The sequence below is a fragment of the Pyxicephalus adspersus genome, chromosome 2 (assembly GCF_032062135.1).
Source record: "Pyxicephalus adspersus chromosome 2, UCB_Pads_2.0, whole genome shotgun sequence".
Classification (NCBI taxonomy): domain Eukaryota; kingdom Metazoa; phylum Chordata; class Amphibia; order Anura; family Pyxicephalidae; genus Pyxicephalus; species Pyxicephalus adspersus.
In genome coordinates, this window is record NC_092859.1 from 11,777,354 (window position 1) to 11,797,074 (window position 19,721).

Consider the following 19,721-nt stretch of genomic DNA (forward strand, 5'->3'; position numbering starts at 1 on the left):
TAGTGCAACATAGAGTTGAGAGGAAGCAGCCAAAGAAGCTTCTACACATATTGTTGGGAAGCTGTAACAATAAAATCAGAATGCTCAGGGTGCATAGTGTTTTTAACACCACTGAGCAAACAATGTCAGCACTATTCTACAAATCTTACAAGTCGGTTGCATCTCATAGGAGGCAAACTTTCCTTTTTTTCTACATTATTTCCAGGAGGCTGACTCCCCAAGTTGTAAAAGCTGATGTTACAATTGTTCTTAATGCTCCACAGGAAGAAGAAAACAAGAAACAGAAACAATATTGTAAAAATTAAATATATTTTAATATAAACACGGTAGCGGGTCAGCACTCGTAAGTGAGGCAAATACTTTCCCCCATAGAGGGCAAGACAAAAGGAGAGAATTCTTATTTTAAAAAAATGAAGAAAGCTTAAAAAGCACCCATAGCTTATACAAACAACATCCATGCACTGGGCACTGGGGTTCACCAATCCGTAGTCTGAAATTGGGGTCCGGTCACTAAATGTCTACAATATTGCAGATTAAGGAAAAATTTCAATGTCATATTTTGTAGAGTTAAATATTGGAGTTTTAGATCATCTCAGGAACATGAGGCATTGTGAGTATTCATCTGCTACATAAAAATATGCCACATACATGTGTGTTTTAGGAAGTGGGGGAATGACACCCACAGCATGTATAGCACAGTACAACATCATTCTATTGGTGTAACCACCCTTTATGAAGGTGCTGACCTTTATGGAGGAGAATGTCCAAAGGGAGTGTATACCCATGCAATGATATCATTAAAAAAATAGTATTTAGCGGTTGTGCAGCCTTTTTCTTCAGCCTCTGAATTCGGGATGATTTCTGTGTGAGGCTGCATTCCCCTGAGGCTGATCCCCACACATAGTACAGGCCGTAATGCAATACCTATGGTTTGCTATTTACAACATCACTGATATACTATATGGCCAAAGGTTTGTAGCCACCTAACCATCACACTCATATGGGCTTCTTCAAAATCCTATTCTAAAATCATGGTCATAAATATGAAGCCGTACCACGTTTGAAGCGATTCTCTTCTGGGAAGGATTTCAACAAAGTGTGTTTTTGGGAATTTGGCCATGTAGTGTACCCACTTTAGATGAATAGAGATTAGAACATGTTGGAGAAAACTGTCCTGACTTCCCTGGCCTTTATAAAGGTTTTATACCTTGAAGCACAGCAGTTCTTATTTATATGTAGTGATGCAACTGTCCACATTACAGGGTGTTAGAGATGCGGCGTGCTGAGAAAAAGTCTTGCTTGCTGCAACTTCGATGCAGTTTCCAGCAAAATGCACCACAAAGTGTTCTATGATAATGCTGGAAAAAGTTTTAAATTGTTACATCAACCTCAGAGATGAGAACATGGCCTTGTTTAAATCCTCCAGAGGTACTCTCTCCATAGAGAAGTGTGATAACTTTCTTGATGGTGGAAGAGTCTATGCTTGTTGCTGTGTCTCCTGGTGGTTACCAGTGGATGCTCCCCCAACACTACATCCTACCAGTATGCAGCACATTTGTCTGACTCCATGCCCTTCCTACAGTGTGACATTATTGTAAATCAATCAGCTGGCCACTTCTCATCACGTCACCTCTCCTTCTGGGTGACTCTTAAGTTTGTGAAATTTGACGCTCTCGCTTTTTTCAAAAAGCTTTCCACAATGCTCACAGGAGAAGCTGTACTGGATCTCCGAGCCGTGTTTCTTCATGTGCCAGTTCAGAGAGGCGCGCTGTCGGCACTGGTACCCGCAAACTTCACACCTATAGAAAGACATGTGATCAATGTATGGCCAGGGACAATGTAATAAATCATAAAAAGTTGAAAAATATTATCAAAGGGTCTTTGGTATTGTTAGAATTGGATAGAAATTCACATAAATCATTAAATCCTGATGCCCCTTCGTTCCTAGCAGCTGAACTGAACAGTGGGGGAGAAAAAAGTAAAGGAGGGGTAGATTATAGTAAACCTGTTCTGCACTGAACAAGGCCAATTACAGGTCACATTTGCTTTTTGGCCTCTTGCTATGTGTTGGCAGTCCTTTCACAGTGAACTGGCTGCCTCATCTCAATGCAAATAATATGTCTGAGGTAATGCACCAAAGAGTGTGAGGAGTACCTAGACAAGCAGATGTGTAAAAAACTGGATCTTCTAAAGGAGTGGTCGCCAACCTTTTCGGTCCAGCAGACTACTAGAATTACCGGCTTCGGACTGTGCACGCAGAGGAGCCGGGTGTCACTCAAATGGGGAGAAACCTCCCCCATAGTGACGTCATGATGGGAGAACCCCGCCCACTCTCCCATCCCAGATCCGTGGTCCGCGGCTCTGGCTGGTGCAACCTGCCAGCGGGGTCCTTCTCCTGACCCTGCAGGGGGGTGCACAGGCCAGAGCCACGGACCACCAAAATTTTCTCGTGGACCACTGGTTGGCGACAGCTGTTCTAAAGCTCCTTCAAAACACACCCATTGTTAAACAAGCTGGTCTAAGGGTCTTTCCACAGTAATAGCACAGCAATCTACTCACAGTACTTTCCATTTTGCCACACAGCCTCTTTAAGCTACTCCTGACCAGTGCCAACCACACTGCCACATGCAAGCTGGTGCCACAGGCACAGTTAAAAAGGTCACAGTTGACAAGCTACTACTTACTGTAGAGGGGTCTCTCCCGTGTGGGTTCTCCTGTGCACCTCCAGATGACTTTTCCTTTTGAACGATTTGCCACATGTTTCACAAATGAACTCGCGGATCCCTGACAACAGTTGATTAGAGGTTACACATACAGAGTAAGGGAAGTTCCCAGCCATCTTTGCATAGATCAGGTCGGTGTATACCTGTGTGTATGATCATATGGCGGCGCAGGTGGTTAGACAAGTAGAATTTCTTTCCGCAACCGGCCTCCGGGCACACCTTGGTCCTGCCTTTTCTGTGCACCAAATTAATGTGATTCTGTAAGGAGAATTATGCGTAGTGTGAGAACTGAACATAATTTCTAAGCATACAAAGCCAAGAAACTCATACAAATTCATCCATTATTCTCATTCATTCCTCATTCTCAATCAGTGATTTTAAATTATAAAGTGTTACAGCTGGACTGACCTTTTTAAAGCTGGTAACACACATTACAACCAGAAGAGAGGTTAGGTTTAACATCAGGATGTTTTCTCAGCCATCATTGTTTCCCAGGATCAGTTCTGGAAATACTAAGGTAAGTAAAAATTTCTGACACTATTTCATTGGGGTCTGTGACATATTGGGGAGATTTAACTTTACTTCTTATACTTGTGACATTAGGACAAGAAATAAGGTTGTCACTGTGACAGGAAAACAGACAGCAATCATCTTCTGTATCTGGACTTCTGCAACCAGCCTCCATCATATCTGATGTTAACCCAAATCATTGGAGATGAGGAAGAACCCTCCAGAATCTTGTTGACAATTTTATCCATTTGATTGCACTAAAATACTAATATTTCCTCACCCATCAATACAGACATCACAGGTAGAGGCACCTGCTCTTACTGATACCTTTTAGTTGCTGACCCAAAACAAGCATGCATATCCGGAGTTCTAACTTCACTAGCGGTATACTTATTCTGGTGCAGTGATTCAGAAAGTAATGATCACAGAGAAAGCCAAGTAGATGTACACCAATAACAGCCTACATATTACTCTCATGTACAAAGGAACATTCAGGGGGATCAGTGACACACACATATAAAATCATACACAACAGGACTGGCCAACACCAGACCCAGAGGACTCAAACAGACCATACATTTCATATAAACAGTTTTTTTCTGACACTTTGTAAACCATATGTTACTAAATTTCCTGCTGTATGGTAAATATGTGCGTGGATCCCAGATCATGGGCTGGTGCTGGACAGTCCTGCTATATAAAGAGCAGAATATGAATATAAAAATATGAGGTGTTTGCCAAACTTACTACAGTCATACCTGAAAGCTGGCAAGGGCCGTATAGACCTGAGCACAGCCCTCATAGGGACAGTGGAACATCTCTAACACTCCATCAGCATCTGCAGAACGTGAGCGCCGATTCTTCTTCCTGATACACACAGGCAATGTAAAGAATAAGAATTTAAAGAAATAAACCAGCACAGTGTCATAATTATTATCTTATAATCACACACCCCCCCCCCCTCACAATAGTGGTATGAGCCGTTACTCACTTCTCTGCATCTTTTGGAACCTGCGTGTTCTCTGCCTGGCAATCCATGCTAACTATAGGTCCGGGTCCAGATGGTTCCTCCATGGAGTCAGCATCAGGTAACTGAGAACTGAGCACCAGTCTGGGCACCTCACATTCCTCCGGCTCCTCTTGCAGGGTGTATAATGTGTCCTCCTCTAAGAAGAAGTGCAAAGACACCAGGTCAGTCTTGTACCTGGTACTGTTACCATGTAATAAGAGAACACTACACCAGGGGTGCCCAACAGGTGGATTGCGATCTACCGGTAGATTGCAAAGGTAACGCAAGTAGATCACGGAGCCCTGCCTTTCAAAATAAACTTTACACTGCACAGGAGTGTAAGTCCAAGTTTTTATTGTTGGTAGATCATTTTGACTTGATCATTTTAAAAGTAGCTCACAAGCCAAAAAAGTGTGGGCACCCTGCATGTCTGACTTCTCCTGGTAAAGGCACAAACTCAAAAGTAAAAAGTGAACCTTGTATCGTGTGTATTTTATTTATGTTGGGTGCACATGTGTATTTAATGTATAACACTTCCAGTGTGTTTAATGAATAACACTTCCAGGTATTTATTAGCTCTCACCTGCGTCCCCTGAAAATGCTTTTCTCTATAGAAAAACAGAGCCATCAGCCAGGGTCAGCATCCACTTCCTGGACTGACATGCCTGTTTAAAGATTTCCCCAACTGGAAAATGTAAAAAAAAATAGGGAGCAAGACCTGTAAAAAATGGATCTGACCATGTGTTAATAGCTGGCATTGTTATGTCTGAATCTTTATTTGTATAAATTTGCTTCTTCAGTTTACCTGTCATGGCCACCCCAGCACTCTGCTCCTCTCCATGTTCCTCAGTCTCTGTCTGTGTGAATGCAGACACGGCCTGGAGTGCTGTACCGGTGCCCTCCTCCTCGCTGCTGCCCTCCGCCATGTCCAGCTGGATCCCCTCGGCTGCCAACGCCTCATATCCAGGCCCGGCAATGATGATGACCTGCGAGGGGCAGCCAGTAGCCACTACCTGCCCCAGGGCTTCCTGAGTCACTCCTTCAAAGAGTTCTCTGGCTGCGGGCCCCATGGGGACACAAACTACTGTCTCTGTGTCATCCGTGCACGGAGCTTCCACCTCATTCTGCGAAGGCTGAGAGTACAACGCGTGAACCGGCTGCTCTGAGATCGGGCACGTTCCTGTGGATTGGCTCAGTGGGGTGGACTTGGAGGAGGAGTCATCTGACCGAGTGCCATCTTCATATTCTGTAAATGTTCAACCAAAGAAATACAGTCAGAAGCAATAACAAGATTGGAGAATTTCTTATTATAATAATGAAGCACAGAAGTTCCTGAAATCAGTTCCCAGCACATATCCCGGCCATTCTTTAGGTCTATGTCACATGACCAGGTCCCAAGTCATGTGACCAGGAACAGGAATGGTCTAGAACAGCATTGACTTCCAAGCAAAGTATTTCCACCTATCTAGTACTCTTAATGATCATAGCTTTAGGGTAACATTTAATGACATGTTCCTTCTAACACTATGAAGTCTGTGGGATGCCACACATGAAGTTGCCATGGCATTCTCTCACGTGGTACATTTGAATGATGGCTGTAGATATAAAGCAGCTTACCATTTTGGTTTATTGCCCTCAGGGGACAGTGCAGTTCCTGGTAAAATTGATGTCCCGCATTGCACTGCCACACTGCCGTGGTATACAGAGCATTCCCAATGCTGAGCTCCGACAGGCCAGGCTCGTGCGGACAGTGACTCTTGTGACCGCAGTACCATGTCACCAAACTGAGCAGGTTGTTCACACCGCCTCGCTGTCCTGCTGAGAAAACACAGAGCTTACAATTACTTATCACACATACATAAAATCAAGCAGCAATAACACCAAACCCCAGAGACAGCTGTAGCTGCAGGTACTGTGGAATAATTCATCTTTAGCTCTAGTTGAGTCTCAGCACTTTGATCTCACCTTGCCCTGGGCTCTATATTTGTAGTGAAAGTTAAAACGCCAGCAAGTCACTGCTGGGAGGGGGAGCTGTGAAAAAAAAAAAAGGGTTTCTCCTGCAGACTTTGAGGATGAATTGCTCCATGGTGGCTGCAGCTACAGAGGTCAGTATCTTTGTGTCCATGGCCTGGCCGTAGTCATACTTTAAGTCTGGCAGTAATACCAAGTCCAACACATATTCACCCCAGACAATCAGTAATGGCAAAGGTAGCTGATGGATCATAAAGGGTTGCTGGGGGAACTGTAAGGAAATATAAACTAGGGATGTAGAAACTAATGTCCCTACCATAGTAAGACGTCAATATTACAGTCAAAGGTCAAATTTGTTGGAAAGCCAATTAACCTATCTGCATGATTTTGGAATGTGGGAGGAATCCGGAGTACCCGGAGGAAACCCAGGCAAATGGGGGGGGAACATGCAAACTCCATGCAGATAGTGTCCTGGCCGAGATTGGAACCTGGGACCCGGCGCTGCAAAGGCCAGAGTGCTAACCACTGAGCCACCTTGCTGCCCTTCCTGACTTGGTCAGATTGGTGGTGAGGTTGTGGTGCAGTTACCTCTTCTTCGTGCCGGGGGGGCTGCATGTATCATCCCTATAGAGAATGAATGGGAGTGGCAGTGAATGGCTCAGTACTGTCCATTGCTGACAGCTGTCAAATCTGCAGATGGTGGCTTCTTAAAAACCAGCGCTGCAAGGTGCAAAGTGACATCCGTAGGGAGTCACATAGGATCGCTCAATTCGAGGTCTGAACCTTCCCTACCAATACCTGAACATTGTTTCAGGATGGCCTGGGAGCCCAGCTGGGCGAAATGTCCTGCCAAGGTGACAACGCAATGACTCTCCGGCTGCGCCTTGTGTCACATCAGCTGCAAATCTATAGAACCAGCCGGAGCTGCACTGCAGGTCGGTCTATTCTACCAATCACTCCCTATGGTGATGACACGTATCCTCATCACACGTACCATTCCTGTGCTGAGAGCTGCTCCGACCCTCTTCACACGGCTTCCTGTAACACAATACATATCAAGGTGAAAACAGATTCACTGCCCGATACATACACACAGATCTCACATACACATAATATTTATCACAACACAGAGCTTTCCAATATCAGACTGTTACCAGAATCTCAACCAGATTGGAGAAGATTAGGGTTGGCTGGAGTTTGGTTTTCATTTGGTGAAACTTATCTAAGACGGGGTGACAACACTACTGTGCTATTTCACCGCAGAATAAAGTGTTGTCAGCTTAGTACAGGAATGGGAAAACTAGAAAAATCTGGCAGGATCAAATGTTACGGGGAAATTAGAGAACACAAATAATGTCGGGGAGAGTAAATCTGCTACAGATCCATTTTAGGGCATCTGAAAAAATATCTACAATCCCGGACTACAGCAAACCTCCATAAGGGGGGGCTGTTCCATAGTTCCTAAGAGTTAAAGCTGAACTCCGGATACAACTTTTATTCTTGCAGGGACGTCTCACCCCATGACAAGGGGTAGGTGCTGCTTTTGTCTGGGGGTAAGAAGATTAGGGGGACAACTTACCCTATCCATGTTCCACAAAAGGGTGGATGTGGCCAACAGTGAGCCCCCACTGAACCGACTTGGGGCTCCTTTAGGGGCCCTGTTGGCTGGGGCCCTCGTGCAGCAGAACACTTATAAGTGACAACGTCCTACACTCCCTGGCACAGTGGGCGGAGCCTCTCTGTCCCCGTACCATGCTGGGCCCATTGACATACACTGGAGAGAATGACAGCAGCGGTCAGGCCAGTGGGGCAGCAAGACTTATGAAGAGACTGCTGGGGGTAGGTGTAGTAACAAGGGGCAGGTAGGAATAAGGTGTGTTGTACACCCCAGACAAAACCAGCCATTGTAAGGATAAATATTCATTTTATCTGGAGTTCTGTGAACAATGCAGGGAGCTCAGGAAATTAGCAGCTGATCCTGCCAGAAATCTAGTACAGGAAGGTATTGGAAACAGAGCCTGCTGCTCTCTGTAAATAACATCATGCGGACACCATTATGGGGTCACGTGGTGTCTCCCGCAGCTGGGCGCGCACAGTGCATTCTGGGATATTCTCAGCTCACCCTCGAGCCTCCAGCGCCAACAGGTAAGCGGCCAGCTTGGCGTCCGTCCATGCCCCGCCTCCTGACTCCGCCCCCTTCTCTCTCCGCTGTACCCAGGCTCCGTGCGCCTCTCCCAGGTACACCCGACGACAGTCGTACTTCTTCCGGGACTCCAGCCGGCGCCGCACGCGGTCTGTGTCTGTCAGCCGGGGCCTGCCCCGCACCTTCCTCCCGCCGCTATCTTCATCTTCTTCTGAAGAGGGAGCCTCTGCCTCCACCGGCGCCGCCATCTTGCTACTCCTAACCTGACGTCATCGTAACCTGTTCAGCAAGCTTTATTGACACCAACATATGGGCTATACGGACAGAGCTGTGATAAAGGTGATTTATCACATTGTAATGTATGTTTATGTTTCAGATGTGTTATTTTAGGGAAAATTGTATTAATAAAGCTGATCTCAGGATATATAACCCCTTCAAACTCAATCTAAAAACACCCTTTGTATAAGTAAAGCTGTGGTCATTATTAATATTAAACAGGATTTATATATCACCAACATATTACACGGCACTGTACAATAAATAAGGGTTGCAAACGACGGACAGTGACACAGGAGGAGGAGAGGACCCTGCCCCCAAGAGCTTACAATCTAGGAGGACTAAATCTTCGATCTTCTTCTGTCTTTAGAATCTGGGTGCTTCCTTTGGCGACACGGACATTCCCTATTGGCTGTCCAACGGGTTTCAGAAAAAGGCACATCAGTTGTGGCATTCATGCAATGGTGTTGCAGGTGATTGGCTGGCGCGGGGACAGTTGCAGCACTGAATTAGGGGCACCCGGGAACAGTGCTGCAATGGAACCTGGATAGTGTATGTGGTTAATATATCTTCCTTTTCAAGGTAACAAAAACACATTGGGGGGGAGGAAATGGGCAATATTCCCCAGGAGATGGGCTTTAAAGAGACCCTGTCACCTTGCCAATTCAGTGCCCTTACCATCCTATACTCGCCTTCACAATGATCTCCTGCTGCTGATTCCTTTACCATCACAAAGCACCCAATGTTTCTAAATATTGGGAGGCTTGTGACCTCCTCCCATGATGCAGTGCTAAGTCTAAGCACCCTCATATTGGACATCACAGCTTCAAGATCTGGCAAAAACTGACCGGTTATTTTGCACCATGAAAGCCTGGAAGAAGAGCTACCTGAGAGTGTTTGGAGCTTTAACTTGTCACCAAAATTGGAGAGGTTACAGATCTTGAAGTTTTATATGGCTTGTGGGCACTATTGTTGTCCTGGCATCTTTGAATGCCAAGCTAAAGTGCACTTGGTTCTATCTGCCACCTCCTCCTCCTGTGGTAGCGCTGTGTCCTACAGGTGATAAAAGTGTGGCAGAGGCAAAAGATTTTTCAGCCAGAGATATCTCTTTTTCAACAATCCATTACTGATTGTCTCTCTTTTCTTCAGTCTGTTGCTGTTTGGCCAAGAGACTGATTGCTCCGTGTGTGACCAGCTTCACAGAACTGTCCACGTATACCAGAGCCTTGTATTAATTTCACAATGCAATATGAAAACATTGACTTCAGGCTTGCACTCCCTGCTTCCCACAATGCAATGCAGCTGCCTATAGTTTGATGAGATGCTCACATTGCATTGTAAGATAAGCAAATACACCCTGAGGCCAAGATTTACAAATATTACAGGATTGCAGTCTTCTCAGCATGTTGGCATAGAATTACAGCAACAACTGACATTCAACCAGCACCCTATGATCCCCCCTAAGTATTGTATATCTAGAATTCATTTTTGAAAGACAGGTTTGCTTTAAAGAGAACCAGATATAAAATCCTGATTGCATGCCGAGTTTGATGTGGGACTCATATTTCTTCCAGGCCAGGGGCATGTCGCTTGCTCTTTCTCGCCTCTCCTTAGAGAACAGCAACAAAAATCCTTTTTGTGGACATCTCCTAAAAGGATAAGTGCACTTAAGTAAATTTGCCCCCCCCCCCTTCACATGTAGTTAGGAAATATGAATGGCTCCCTCCTATCTGGGATGTGCCATTAGGTACATGTACTGACCACATACAGCTGTGATTGGCATGATACTTACCAATGTGTTGAGGTTGTACCCAGCTCTCTTGCTGTCCATGGACCCTAAACAGTACTGGGGATGCAGAGGCCCACTATATTTATATATTCCCAATGGCACCTAATTGCAGTTTGGATAGGGTAGGAGGTAGTGGATCACTTTTTGTTATTTTTTAGGTGCTACAAAAAAGGACAGCAAATCTCTTCAAGCTTAACTAAACAGAAAATAAAAAAAACACACTTACCTTTAACCCCGCAGATCCCTCGATCTGGTCTCGTGTGGTCCAAGAATTCCTCTTTGTCCCGGCGTGGAAGAAGCGCGGCCATCTTCTCTTCTGGTCTTCTTCCTACGTCACCCAAGCACTGCACAGGTGCGAGATCAGGTGACATAGTTCTCTGCAAACAGGAAAAAAAAAAGTGATCCAATCTCACTGCCCATGCATGAGATTAGCATCTCTTTTCTCTTAGTGGAAAAAATGCCCCTTCTGCACATGCTGTCTCGGGAATGTGCAGAAGGAGCAGCCAGAGCCTTCCGGGATGCATGACGTAGGTATCCGGGAGGCTCTGCGCTCCCATTCAGTACTTAAAGGGGCGGTGCTGAACACCTTAAAAAAAAAAAAAAAAAAGGTGTTGCAATTTTTATTTTGCATATAAGAGTTGTCTGCCCTTTTATGTAAAGTAAAAATGTTGAGTTTAGGTCCACTTAAAGGAGCCATAGCCAAAGGTAAAATAAAACGTTTCCACTTCAGCTAAAACTATCAAAGAAATGTTTTTTCCATTTTACATTTAATTATTCCTCTACATTTTTGTAACATGAACTAAACTATTTCCATGGTGAAAAGATGCCAATGTAAGTACAGTATGCAGGGCAAGCTTGGAAAACATAAGCACAAGGTATGGAAGCAAAAGTGAAAACTTCTATGAATTATGAGCTGAGATTCCGCACACATCTAAAAATCCACCATTAGCAGCCTCGCTTGTGTGCTGTATCTGCTATCAAACACCATGGTAGGTAATAAAATCAAAAAGCCAATTTCAGTTCTTGTCCTTTACTGGGCATGGTTATGGTGGGCACAGCTCCAGGATGATATTCAGTCCAGACAACATCAATCCATAAATGTATCACCGCTCCATTCGGAGTCTCTCCCCTTGAGTGGTTTCTTCATCGCTGTCCTGTGGCGAGCTGTCTGTCTGTTTTACTGAAAGGCTCAGCTCCTGCGGGCCGGAGGTCAGTCGGAAGAGGACGGGCACCTCCCCAAGAATTGGATTAGTCTCTTGTAGCCCCTGAATCCATTTGGCCAGCAGCTTTTCATCTCCTGCCATGCACATAGCGTAGACTGGGCCTTCATCCACTGTAGCCCGAGGAAGAGAAAAAAAATTGAGTCATGTTACATTCATTCATACGATCCAACTAAAGCCTGTAAATCATAAATACATTTCCTTTTGTTTCTGACTGGTGTAAACAATCAGCAATATTATCTATATGAGCATTATATCAACAAATAAAGTAAAGGTGGTGCTAAATTTTTATCCTGCTGCCCAGACATCTACTAAAATCCTGTGGAGTTTGCAGAGAATCTGACACTTGCATGCGTATCACTTGCTGGTTCCTCCCGGTGAATGCTATAGTGACACAGAGGCCAGCAGGAAGAATCAGAAAGGTGACACGACATAGATGTTCCTAGAAGTGTTGGTTTGCTTGAAGACCTCACATGAAGCTCTCGCAGTCCTGCAGCAAGGTTCCGCTACAGGAAAGGTGATTCTTTAACAGGCATGGCTTGGTTTAAAAAGGTGGAAGCATCACTATTTGTGCTTATGGGTAACAACCATTTCAAGTCACCAGGCGCCCTACCTTCATCCACATCAAAGGTGTGATCTTCACCAAGGTCTCGCTCCAGATCCAGGTCCAAATAGATGGGGTAATATAAACTCCTTTCGGGGTCTAAGATTTTCTGAAAACAAAAGACACTGAAATGAACATTACAATACAGATCTTGTGGATTAACAACTGTTGCAACAGCCACCAATAGGTGAATCTAGAAACCTGTGCAAATCATTATTAGAATAACGACACAGCAAGGTAATGTGTATCTAAATGTACCATTCACCTTTAATGAAAGAAACATGGAGGCCGCTACGCTATGGAGACAGGCATTTACAAGTGGTGCTAACCTGCATTCTAGTTCTGAGTCAGTTACTAAAAATATACTGAAGGTGGTGAATCAGTATGACAGCGAGAGAACCAATAATTTTAGGAAAGGTCACCAGTAGCAACGGTTTTCCATTCACTGGCTTTAAATGTGAATTTGATACCAAAATTTCTTTTTATTGCTGTTTCTGCATTGACTGTATTCATATAAAGTACTTTTAATTAGACTCCATTGCTTAAAAAAAACACACACACACAATTAAATCCCATTATGTATTAAATAAAAATGACCTGCATGCATGCATAATTTTGAGCCTACAACCGAACAGTGTTAAAGAGGAACTATACTCAAAACTTAAAGAACAAAAACACACTTACCTTCAATCCGATCACTCTGGGGGTGTCCGGCATCGGGTCCCGCGTGGTCTCAGCATCGGCTCTGCACACCATCTTGGTCTTCTCTTCCTGGTTGTTTAATCCTACGTCACCGACTCGGGATCAGGTGATGAAAAAAAAATTTGCCGATCTCTCTGCGCATGCGTGAGATTTTTCTTTTTGAGCAAAAAGGCTCTTTCTGCGCATGCCCAAGATGGCTGACGTAGGTATCCCAGAAGGCTTTGCGCTCTCATTCATTCTCGACCGCCTAGGTGGCCAAGAATTAGAGGGCAGTGCTGCACTTTTTTTTTTTTAAACAAGGGTGTTTCACCTAAAAAACAAAACAAAAAAAAAACAGAATTTTTACCTTACATAAAAGGGTTCTCTACCCTTTTATGTAAAGTGAAAATTCTGAGTTGAGGTACGCTTTAACAATGCCTTTCTGATATTTCTAAAAGCACTTTAAAAATCACCATGCTTAGCCATGTAGTTCTGCAGCAGCCTACAGCTCACCCTAATAAAAGTACTCACTTACCTCCTTTTTTTTAGCACTAGGTTCAGCGCGTAAGATGTAATAATTAACACAGGTCTTCTTTAGCCATAAATTAAATGGACCTTCAACCAGGACAGGGTAATTGCGATCATGTTCCTCTAGAAGGGCTATCTGGTCCTGTGACTGGATACCTATGATAGATCACAGACAGCAATGAAGACCTTCTTTGCCTTTTACTCACCTTCCACTAGATGGCAGCAGGGCACAGGTCATTTGTATGACATGGAGGACATTTAGGCTGATATAATCCTTCAGTAAATGTAGAGGTGCAGGCAATGGTATTGCAATTGTCATTTATTTAACACAGGTACTTACCTACAAGATGCGTGTGCTCTTTAATTGTCCCGTCATCACATTGCTCTGTTGATGGAAGCTAAAAAAAAAAATGAATACATATTTATAAAAGAAATATGCTGAACATATGTAAAGGTAGGGTATACACAGACAGCAATGGATTATGTGGTGGCTGTAGAAGTATTCAGCCCTTACCTGGTACACTGTGATACGAGCGTCTCTGTCATCAGCTATACGTTCCAGGCAGTACTTGGACAGAGAGACAGGGTCGGCCTCTATACCTGCTGGGATCAGGTAAGGGTTGGTGTACTTGAAGCGGGGGAACCAGTACATTATCCTCCGGTACTTCTTCATTGGATGGCTGAGTTTCCCAAATGTTTGTGTTATAAGGAAGCAGGTGTTAACGTCAGGACAAACACCTAGAGAGAACAGAGAGCTTGTTATTGTCGGATAAAAGAGACCAATGAGATTGCAGCTGTCAGTAGACAAAACAATTTGGTGACACATCCAATTGTCCCCTATCCTTGTATTTACATATTAAACATTAAAACTAAAGTCATGAGGCCAGTCCAGTCTCAGCCCTGTCTGTCCATTACAGTACAGTGCATGCGTAACATTTTACCGTATGACTCCATCTGATCCAACACCTTGACGGCGCACTCCTGTTGCCGAGGGTAATGGTTGAACATGCTTTGGATGAAGTTTTTGGGAACAAAGACCTCCTTTGGGAACACATCAAGGATTTTGTTGTAAACCTCCAGGTCTTTTTCCACTCCAAACTCCGGCATCCATTTAAGAGCGGCCTCGATCATCTCCACGTGTCCTCTCCGCCGGACATCCCGGCCACAGAACAGGTCCAACACCTGGACGAAGGAGGCTTTGTCCTTCTGCTGTGTGGAAAAATGCTCTTCGAACGGTGTTACCGCTTTGGGTGTATTGGAATCTTTAGGTGGAGCTGGTGTGGATGATGTGTGGGCCATACGTGCTAATGAAACCTGCAAAGTGTCACATTTCAATGAGAGACAAATTAGATTGGATATTAATATGAATTCACCTATCCTGGCATGTTTTTATTCTGCATCAATTGTACTGTAACCTGAATATTTGCTTTGTATGGTGTAGGTAGCTATGTGTGCTGACCATACACACAGTCTCTGCTTCCTGATTGCCTTACTGGTCTTTTTATTGCATTGCAATTGCAGGGCCACCATGTTTGTTACAAATACTATACATTCCCAATGCAGGAAATGGGGCACTGAATCTCTTGCTATCCCACATGCTTTCCCATAGAAAAGTGTTTAACCCAGAAATTGTAGTATTGTGACCCAAATCATTAGTAACCACCCGAGGACAGCCAGTTGTTTCCTGAAAAGTGCCGGGTGGTGCGCCCAGCTAAAAGGGGCTGGGGAGAACACTGTACTATATAAGCAATTAATTTTTAGTAACAATGGAATGGTGGGGGAGCGAAGGGGTAGTATAAGCAAGTCAGAGGATGATCAAATAAGACATCACTTTTCATTTTATTTTTCCCAGGAATTAATAATCTATCCTCCAACTTTCTGCTCAATTACCATAGCACTCAAACCCTATCTTTTCATACTTACCTACAAGTCTTTTTCTGTCACTTAAACCCATCACTCCATACCCCCCCCCCCTTCTTATTTGTGCTACTTCCCCCACCTCCTAGATTGTAAGCTCTTGGGGTCCTCTCCTCCTCCTGTGTCACTGTCAGTATCTGTCTGTCATTTGCAATACCTATTTATTGTACAGCGCTGTATTTTTTGTTGGAACTACATAAATACTGATTAATAATATTATCAATAATAATAATACTACACAAGTAAACCTAAGTTCACTCACCAGCGGTTTGTGTGATTTGCACGGTTCCGCCCATGACAGCCATCTTGCTGAAGCGCACAGGTTCTGAGCTGAGACCAACCAGCGTAAGGTTCTCATGATTACAATTTTCTATGCTGCAATGAAACAATATAAAAGTTGTAATATATCAAAAAAGTTCATAATAATACACACAGATCACAAAACAAAATATAAAATATGTCTCTAAGTATAAATCAAAAAACAGTTCAGTGATAAGTCAGAATGGTAAACTGAGGCTGCTAAATGGCTACTGAGACACATGGATGGACCAACACACAGACAGATCCTTTGTCTCTTATGGGTCTCCCAATGCTCAGGTCATGCCTCCTATGTGTCCCCCTTCTATTGTGTGATACTTCCCCCACCTCTTGGATTGTAAGCTCTTCAGGGCAGGGTTCTCTACTCCTCCTGTTTCACTGTCTGTATCTGTCATTTGCTACCTCTTATTAATGTACAGCGCTACATTTTATGTCGGCGCTATACGAATATTGTGCATTAGGTCTTTATTTTGACTTTGCTGCTGGTAGATCCTCTAAAAGCTGCCCCCAGTTCCTGAATGACATTGATTGATGTTAAAAGATCCATCATCAGTCCTTGTAACCCAATCATGTTATACACAGAAGGAAAAAAACACCACACACAAAATGGGACCAGTAAAAAAAAAAAAAAGTCGGAAAGATTGACTATGGCTGTGTTCTTTCTCCACTTTATTTTTAGCTATGTGGTCCAATAGATATAATAAAGCACATGACAACTTGATGACCTGAGCTTTGAGAATTAGTGCTTGACGCCTTGGGCTCACAAAAGAGAACTGAACAATGCCAGGCGTCACGCAAAACAAAAGATGTCAGATGGTGATTTTTCACTTCCCATCTGATAAAACAGTTACCGGTAAATCCGTAGGGAAATCAGCAGCTGATTTATTGGGATTCCACTTAGACACAGATAGGTTGGAGGTGTTGATAAAGGTAAACTTTGAATTCTGACCAACCAATTACTGGATGGAAAATGATTTGGTTGGGTGCAAAATTGTCAATGGATCCAGGTTTAGTGTCACAAGCAAGGCTAAAAACCATAGCCATCACCTAAAAATTCTACATTATAACAGGCTAATGTTAGGGAACTGCTACAAAGCTGCTGCAGTTCACCACAGCAACCATTCAGAGCCCTAGCTGAAAGTGTATACATGGCTACAACCAATCAGAGCCCTAGATGTAGGTCTGAATGGTTGTAGCCAGGTTTAGAGCCCTAGCTGAAAGTGTAAAGTTGCCTGCAACCAATTAGAGCGCTATCTGAAAGTGTAAACCTGGCTACAACCAGAGCCCTAGCTGAAAAGGTAAACCTGGCTACAACCAGTCAGAACCCTAGCTGAATGTGTGAACATGGCTACAACCAATAAGAGCCCTAGATGTAAGTCTAAACCTGGCTACAACCATTCAGAGGCATAGCTGAAAGTTTAAACCTGACTACAACCCATCAGAGCGCTAGCTTAAAGTATAAACCTGGCTGCAACCAATCAGACCCCTAGCTGAAAGAGTAAACCTGCCGGCAACCAATCAGAGCCTTAGCTGAAAGTGTAAAGCTGGCTTAAACCAATCAGAGCCCTAGTTGAGCGTGAAAACCTACAGATACATAGCTGGAAGCCTGCTCTTAAACAATGGCTACATCTAACTTTAGCAGCGTTTTTCTGCCCCATATCAGCCTATCACACAACAATGTCACCACTTATTGCCATCAGTACACATTGAGGTCACACGTGAGTTCAGCACTGTGTAGCTGTGTCGGCCTGCGTTTACCACCTCGGCTGGCACTGCACACTGTACAACGCACACACATGTACACCATATCCCCGTACACACCGACTAACCGAGCACAGGACATCATACGGCGGCTCAGTGTCATTACAGCTCTGTGGGCGCCGCCATCTTGCCGGGGACTGACGTCACTCGGCTCTCATCACTAGAGGCAGAACTGTACCCTGTTCTTGGAACATTTGCAACAATGAAGTCTGATGTCCAGCAAAATGGCCGCTTCAGCAGCGTAGTGTGGTCTCTGGCAAAATGGCCAACGAAGCCAAATAGTCTGGTCTCCGAGAATATGGCCGACCAGCAATTTGGTCTCTGGTATCATAAGTGCTGCGTAAAGCTGCAAAAGCCTCTGATTCACTTTATTTGTGTCATTCCCACCATAGAAAGGAAGAAAAGTGCTAAAGCTGTCAATTTTATTAAACCTTTCATGAAACAAGTATTGGGGCCGAAATTACTGATCACTTTTTATTTTTTAACAAATAATAGCCTAAATGGTAAGTTTAAGACACCGTCACACCTTTTAATTTTAATGATCAGGTCCTTGCAAATTAAAAAGAAATATGCTTACTCTCTGACAGCCGGTGTAAGGTAAAGTATATGTAAAGCCAAACTTTAATTCCAACATAATTCCAGATATTTTTCCATGCTCCCTGTCCTGTATACATAACAGGAAATAAAAGAAATTTCTCCAATGTAATGGAAATATCTCCTTAGATGTCACCACAACCCTCTGGTGAGAGTTTATTATTCTGGATTTACCTGGATGCTTTCTGGGTCCTGAAACCATATTATTAATAATAATAAACAATATGTATATAGCGCCAACATATTACACAGCGCTGTACATTAAATAGGGTCTGTGACTCTGAGAGTACTAAGGCCGGACACACTTATGATAAAGGTGATGCATTGGTATGTTGCAGCTGTTCATTTTAAAAGTTACCCCATAGCACTAAGTCATAGCAGCCATGTGCAGCACACATTAAAGCATAACATAACACGAGATAATGCGAAACATAGGAGTGCATAATGTGTGAATCGGCTCTTAAAGGTGAATGTGTGTTGTATGTGTTGCATCCTTGCACATCATGGCAAACAGACCTTTAAATTATCCTTCCTCCATTCATGGCTGGGCTTTGTCCTCCATTATTATTATTAAACTGTATATAGCGCCAACATATTACGCAGCGCTGTACATTAAATAGGGGTTGCAAATGACAGACAATGACACAGAAGGAGAAGAGGACCCTGTCAAGAAGAGCATGCAATCTAAGAAAAACCCTCCATCGTGGCTTGGTCATGTCCATCCTCTCAGATTTTTCTTCTAGATCCAGATTTAGTCCTTCTTGCCCAATGGGCAGCCATTAACTAAGCATCTCCTGGGCATGCAAGCTAATATTCTGAGGATCTCAGCATCACAAATGCTGCATTGTACAGAAATTGGGAAGTCTCCCTCTCTTCTGCAATGGTTAATAGATCATCCTGTCAAGGGGGATTGATGATTTTGGAGATAGACTCACCTTACACCTGGCTCATGCAGCTATCAGCTTCCTATGCTGGCCCATGCTCCAGATTGTGGCCAAGGCCACTGCATCATCATGTTTGATGCCAGCTGTACTGAAGGGGACGATGTCAGCGATGTCTGACATGGCTTTGTGGGTCCAGTTTAGCAACGCAGAGGTAAAGCACCAACAGCTATGGAAGTGGGGGAGTCTAGTAAGTAAGCAACACCCCCTAGATCATCCTTTCTGAACCCTTTTGAGAAGCCCCTAAAATAATATTCAGGTCTTGGGGAACCTCTACTAAAAACAATCGCTTCCTAAATTTTAAACAGGTGCAAAGAATGCCCCCCTACACTGGCTGTTACAATACCACCTTTAAAGAAACCTAAAATTTCATTAGTTATGCAAGTGGTCAAGTAGTGTTGGCCCCAGAGCTACTCAGGTATCATCAAATTGGAGGTCAATCAGCCACAGAACCCCCAGCAACTTCTGGAGGAACCCTGGCTGAGAATGGCTGCCCTGGACAAAACTTGCAATAGAGAGGGGGACCCCACTGCAAAGGCAAAACATAATTTTGGCAGAATTCAGGTTTAAAGGTCCCTGCACTATAAAATGAGTATGAGAGTCACCCCATAGCCATGCCATACCTTGGATTATATTATTTTTAGCTCTTTCAGGAATTCATAACTTCTTCCCACCAGAGAATCAACAATGGCAAGTTATCTGACCCAGTTGGCACCTTACGCATTGTTTATCGAGA

At 43.9% G+C, this 19,721-nt stretch overlaps 2 protein-coding genes across 5 annotated transcripts; both read right to left on the reverse strand.

Moving 5' to 3' along the window:
- Positions 1-292: 292 nt before the first annotated feature.
- ZNF653 (zinc finger protein 653) lies at positions 293-8,619 on the reverse strand. Of its 3 annotated transcripts, XR_011919266.1 has the most exons (10): positions 8,336-8,619; positions 7,208-7,251; positions 5,860-6,060; positions 5,048-5,488; positions 4,225-4,399; positions 3,992-4,100; positions 2,867-2,981; positions 2,685-2,784; positions 1,534-1,799; positions 293-1,495 (listed from the first exon to the last, which is right to left on the reverse strand). XR_011919266.1 is itself a non-coding variant. In XM_072399532.1 (9 exons), exons 1-9 carry the CDS (start codon positions 8,602-8,604, stop codon positions 1,622-1,624), a joined length of 1,629 nt encoding a protein of 542 aa, XP_072255633.1. In that variant the 5' UTR covers positions 8,605-8,619; the 3' UTR covers positions 293-1,621. The 3 variants fall into 3 exon arrangements, 2 of the variants coding, with proteins under 2 accessions (XP_072255633.1, XP_072255631.1); XM_072399532.1 differs by having other exon boundaries at positions 293-1,799; positions 5,860-6,057; XM_072399530.1 differs by having other exon boundaries at positions 293-1,799.
- A 2,816-nt stretch (positions 8,620-11,435) lies between these two features.
- Positions 11,436-17,628, reverse strand: ECSIT (ECSIT signaling integrator). 2 transcript variants are annotated; one of them, XM_072399534.1, is made up of 8 exons: positions 17,511-17,628; positions 15,634-15,746; positions 14,396-14,768; positions 13,969-14,192; positions 13,795-13,852; positions 13,462-13,610; positions 12,255-12,354; positions 11,436-11,754 (listed from the first exon to the last, which is right to left on the reverse strand). In XM_072399534.1, the coding sequence occupies exons 2-8, from the start codon at positions 15,727-15,729 to the stop codon at positions 11,525-11,527; spliced, it is 1,230 nt and encodes a 409-aa protein (XP_072255635.1). In that variant the 5' UTR covers positions 15,730-15,746; positions 17,511-17,628; the 3' UTR covers positions 11,436-11,524. The 2 variants fall into 2 exon arrangements, with proteins under 2 accessions (XP_072255635.1, XP_072255634.1); XM_072399533.1 differs by having other exon boundaries at positions 17,519-17,626.
- Positions 17,629-19,721: the final 2,093 nt, after the last annotated feature.

Bases quoted from the DNA above. Each gene is read 5' to 3' on its own strand.
- ZNF653 (XM_072399530.1), bottom strand. From the start codon at position 8,604: ATGGCGGCGCCGGTGGAGGCAGAGGCTCCCTCTTCAGAAGAAGATGAA. The intron at 2,785-2,866 runs GTATACACCGAC...AACTGTTGTCAG, and splicing joins CCATATGATCATACACACAG to GGATCCGCGAGTTCATTTGT. The intron at 1,800-2,684 runs GTAAGTAGTAGC...GTCTTTCTATAG, and splicing joins ACGGGAGAGACCCCTCTACA to GTGTGAAGTTTGCGGGTACC.
- ECSIT (XM_072399534.1), bottom strand. From the start codon at position 15,729: ATGAGAACCTTACGCTGGTTGGTCTCAGCTCAGAACCTGTGCGCTTCA. The intron at 14,193-14,395 runs GTAAAATGTTAC...TGTTCTCTCTAG, and splicing joins GGATCAGATGGAGTCATACG to GTGTTTGTCCTGACGTTAAC. The intron at 13,853-13,968 runs GTAAGGGCTGAA...TTTTTTTTTTAG, and splicing joins CTCGTATCACAGTGTACCAG to CTTCCATCAACAGAGCAATG.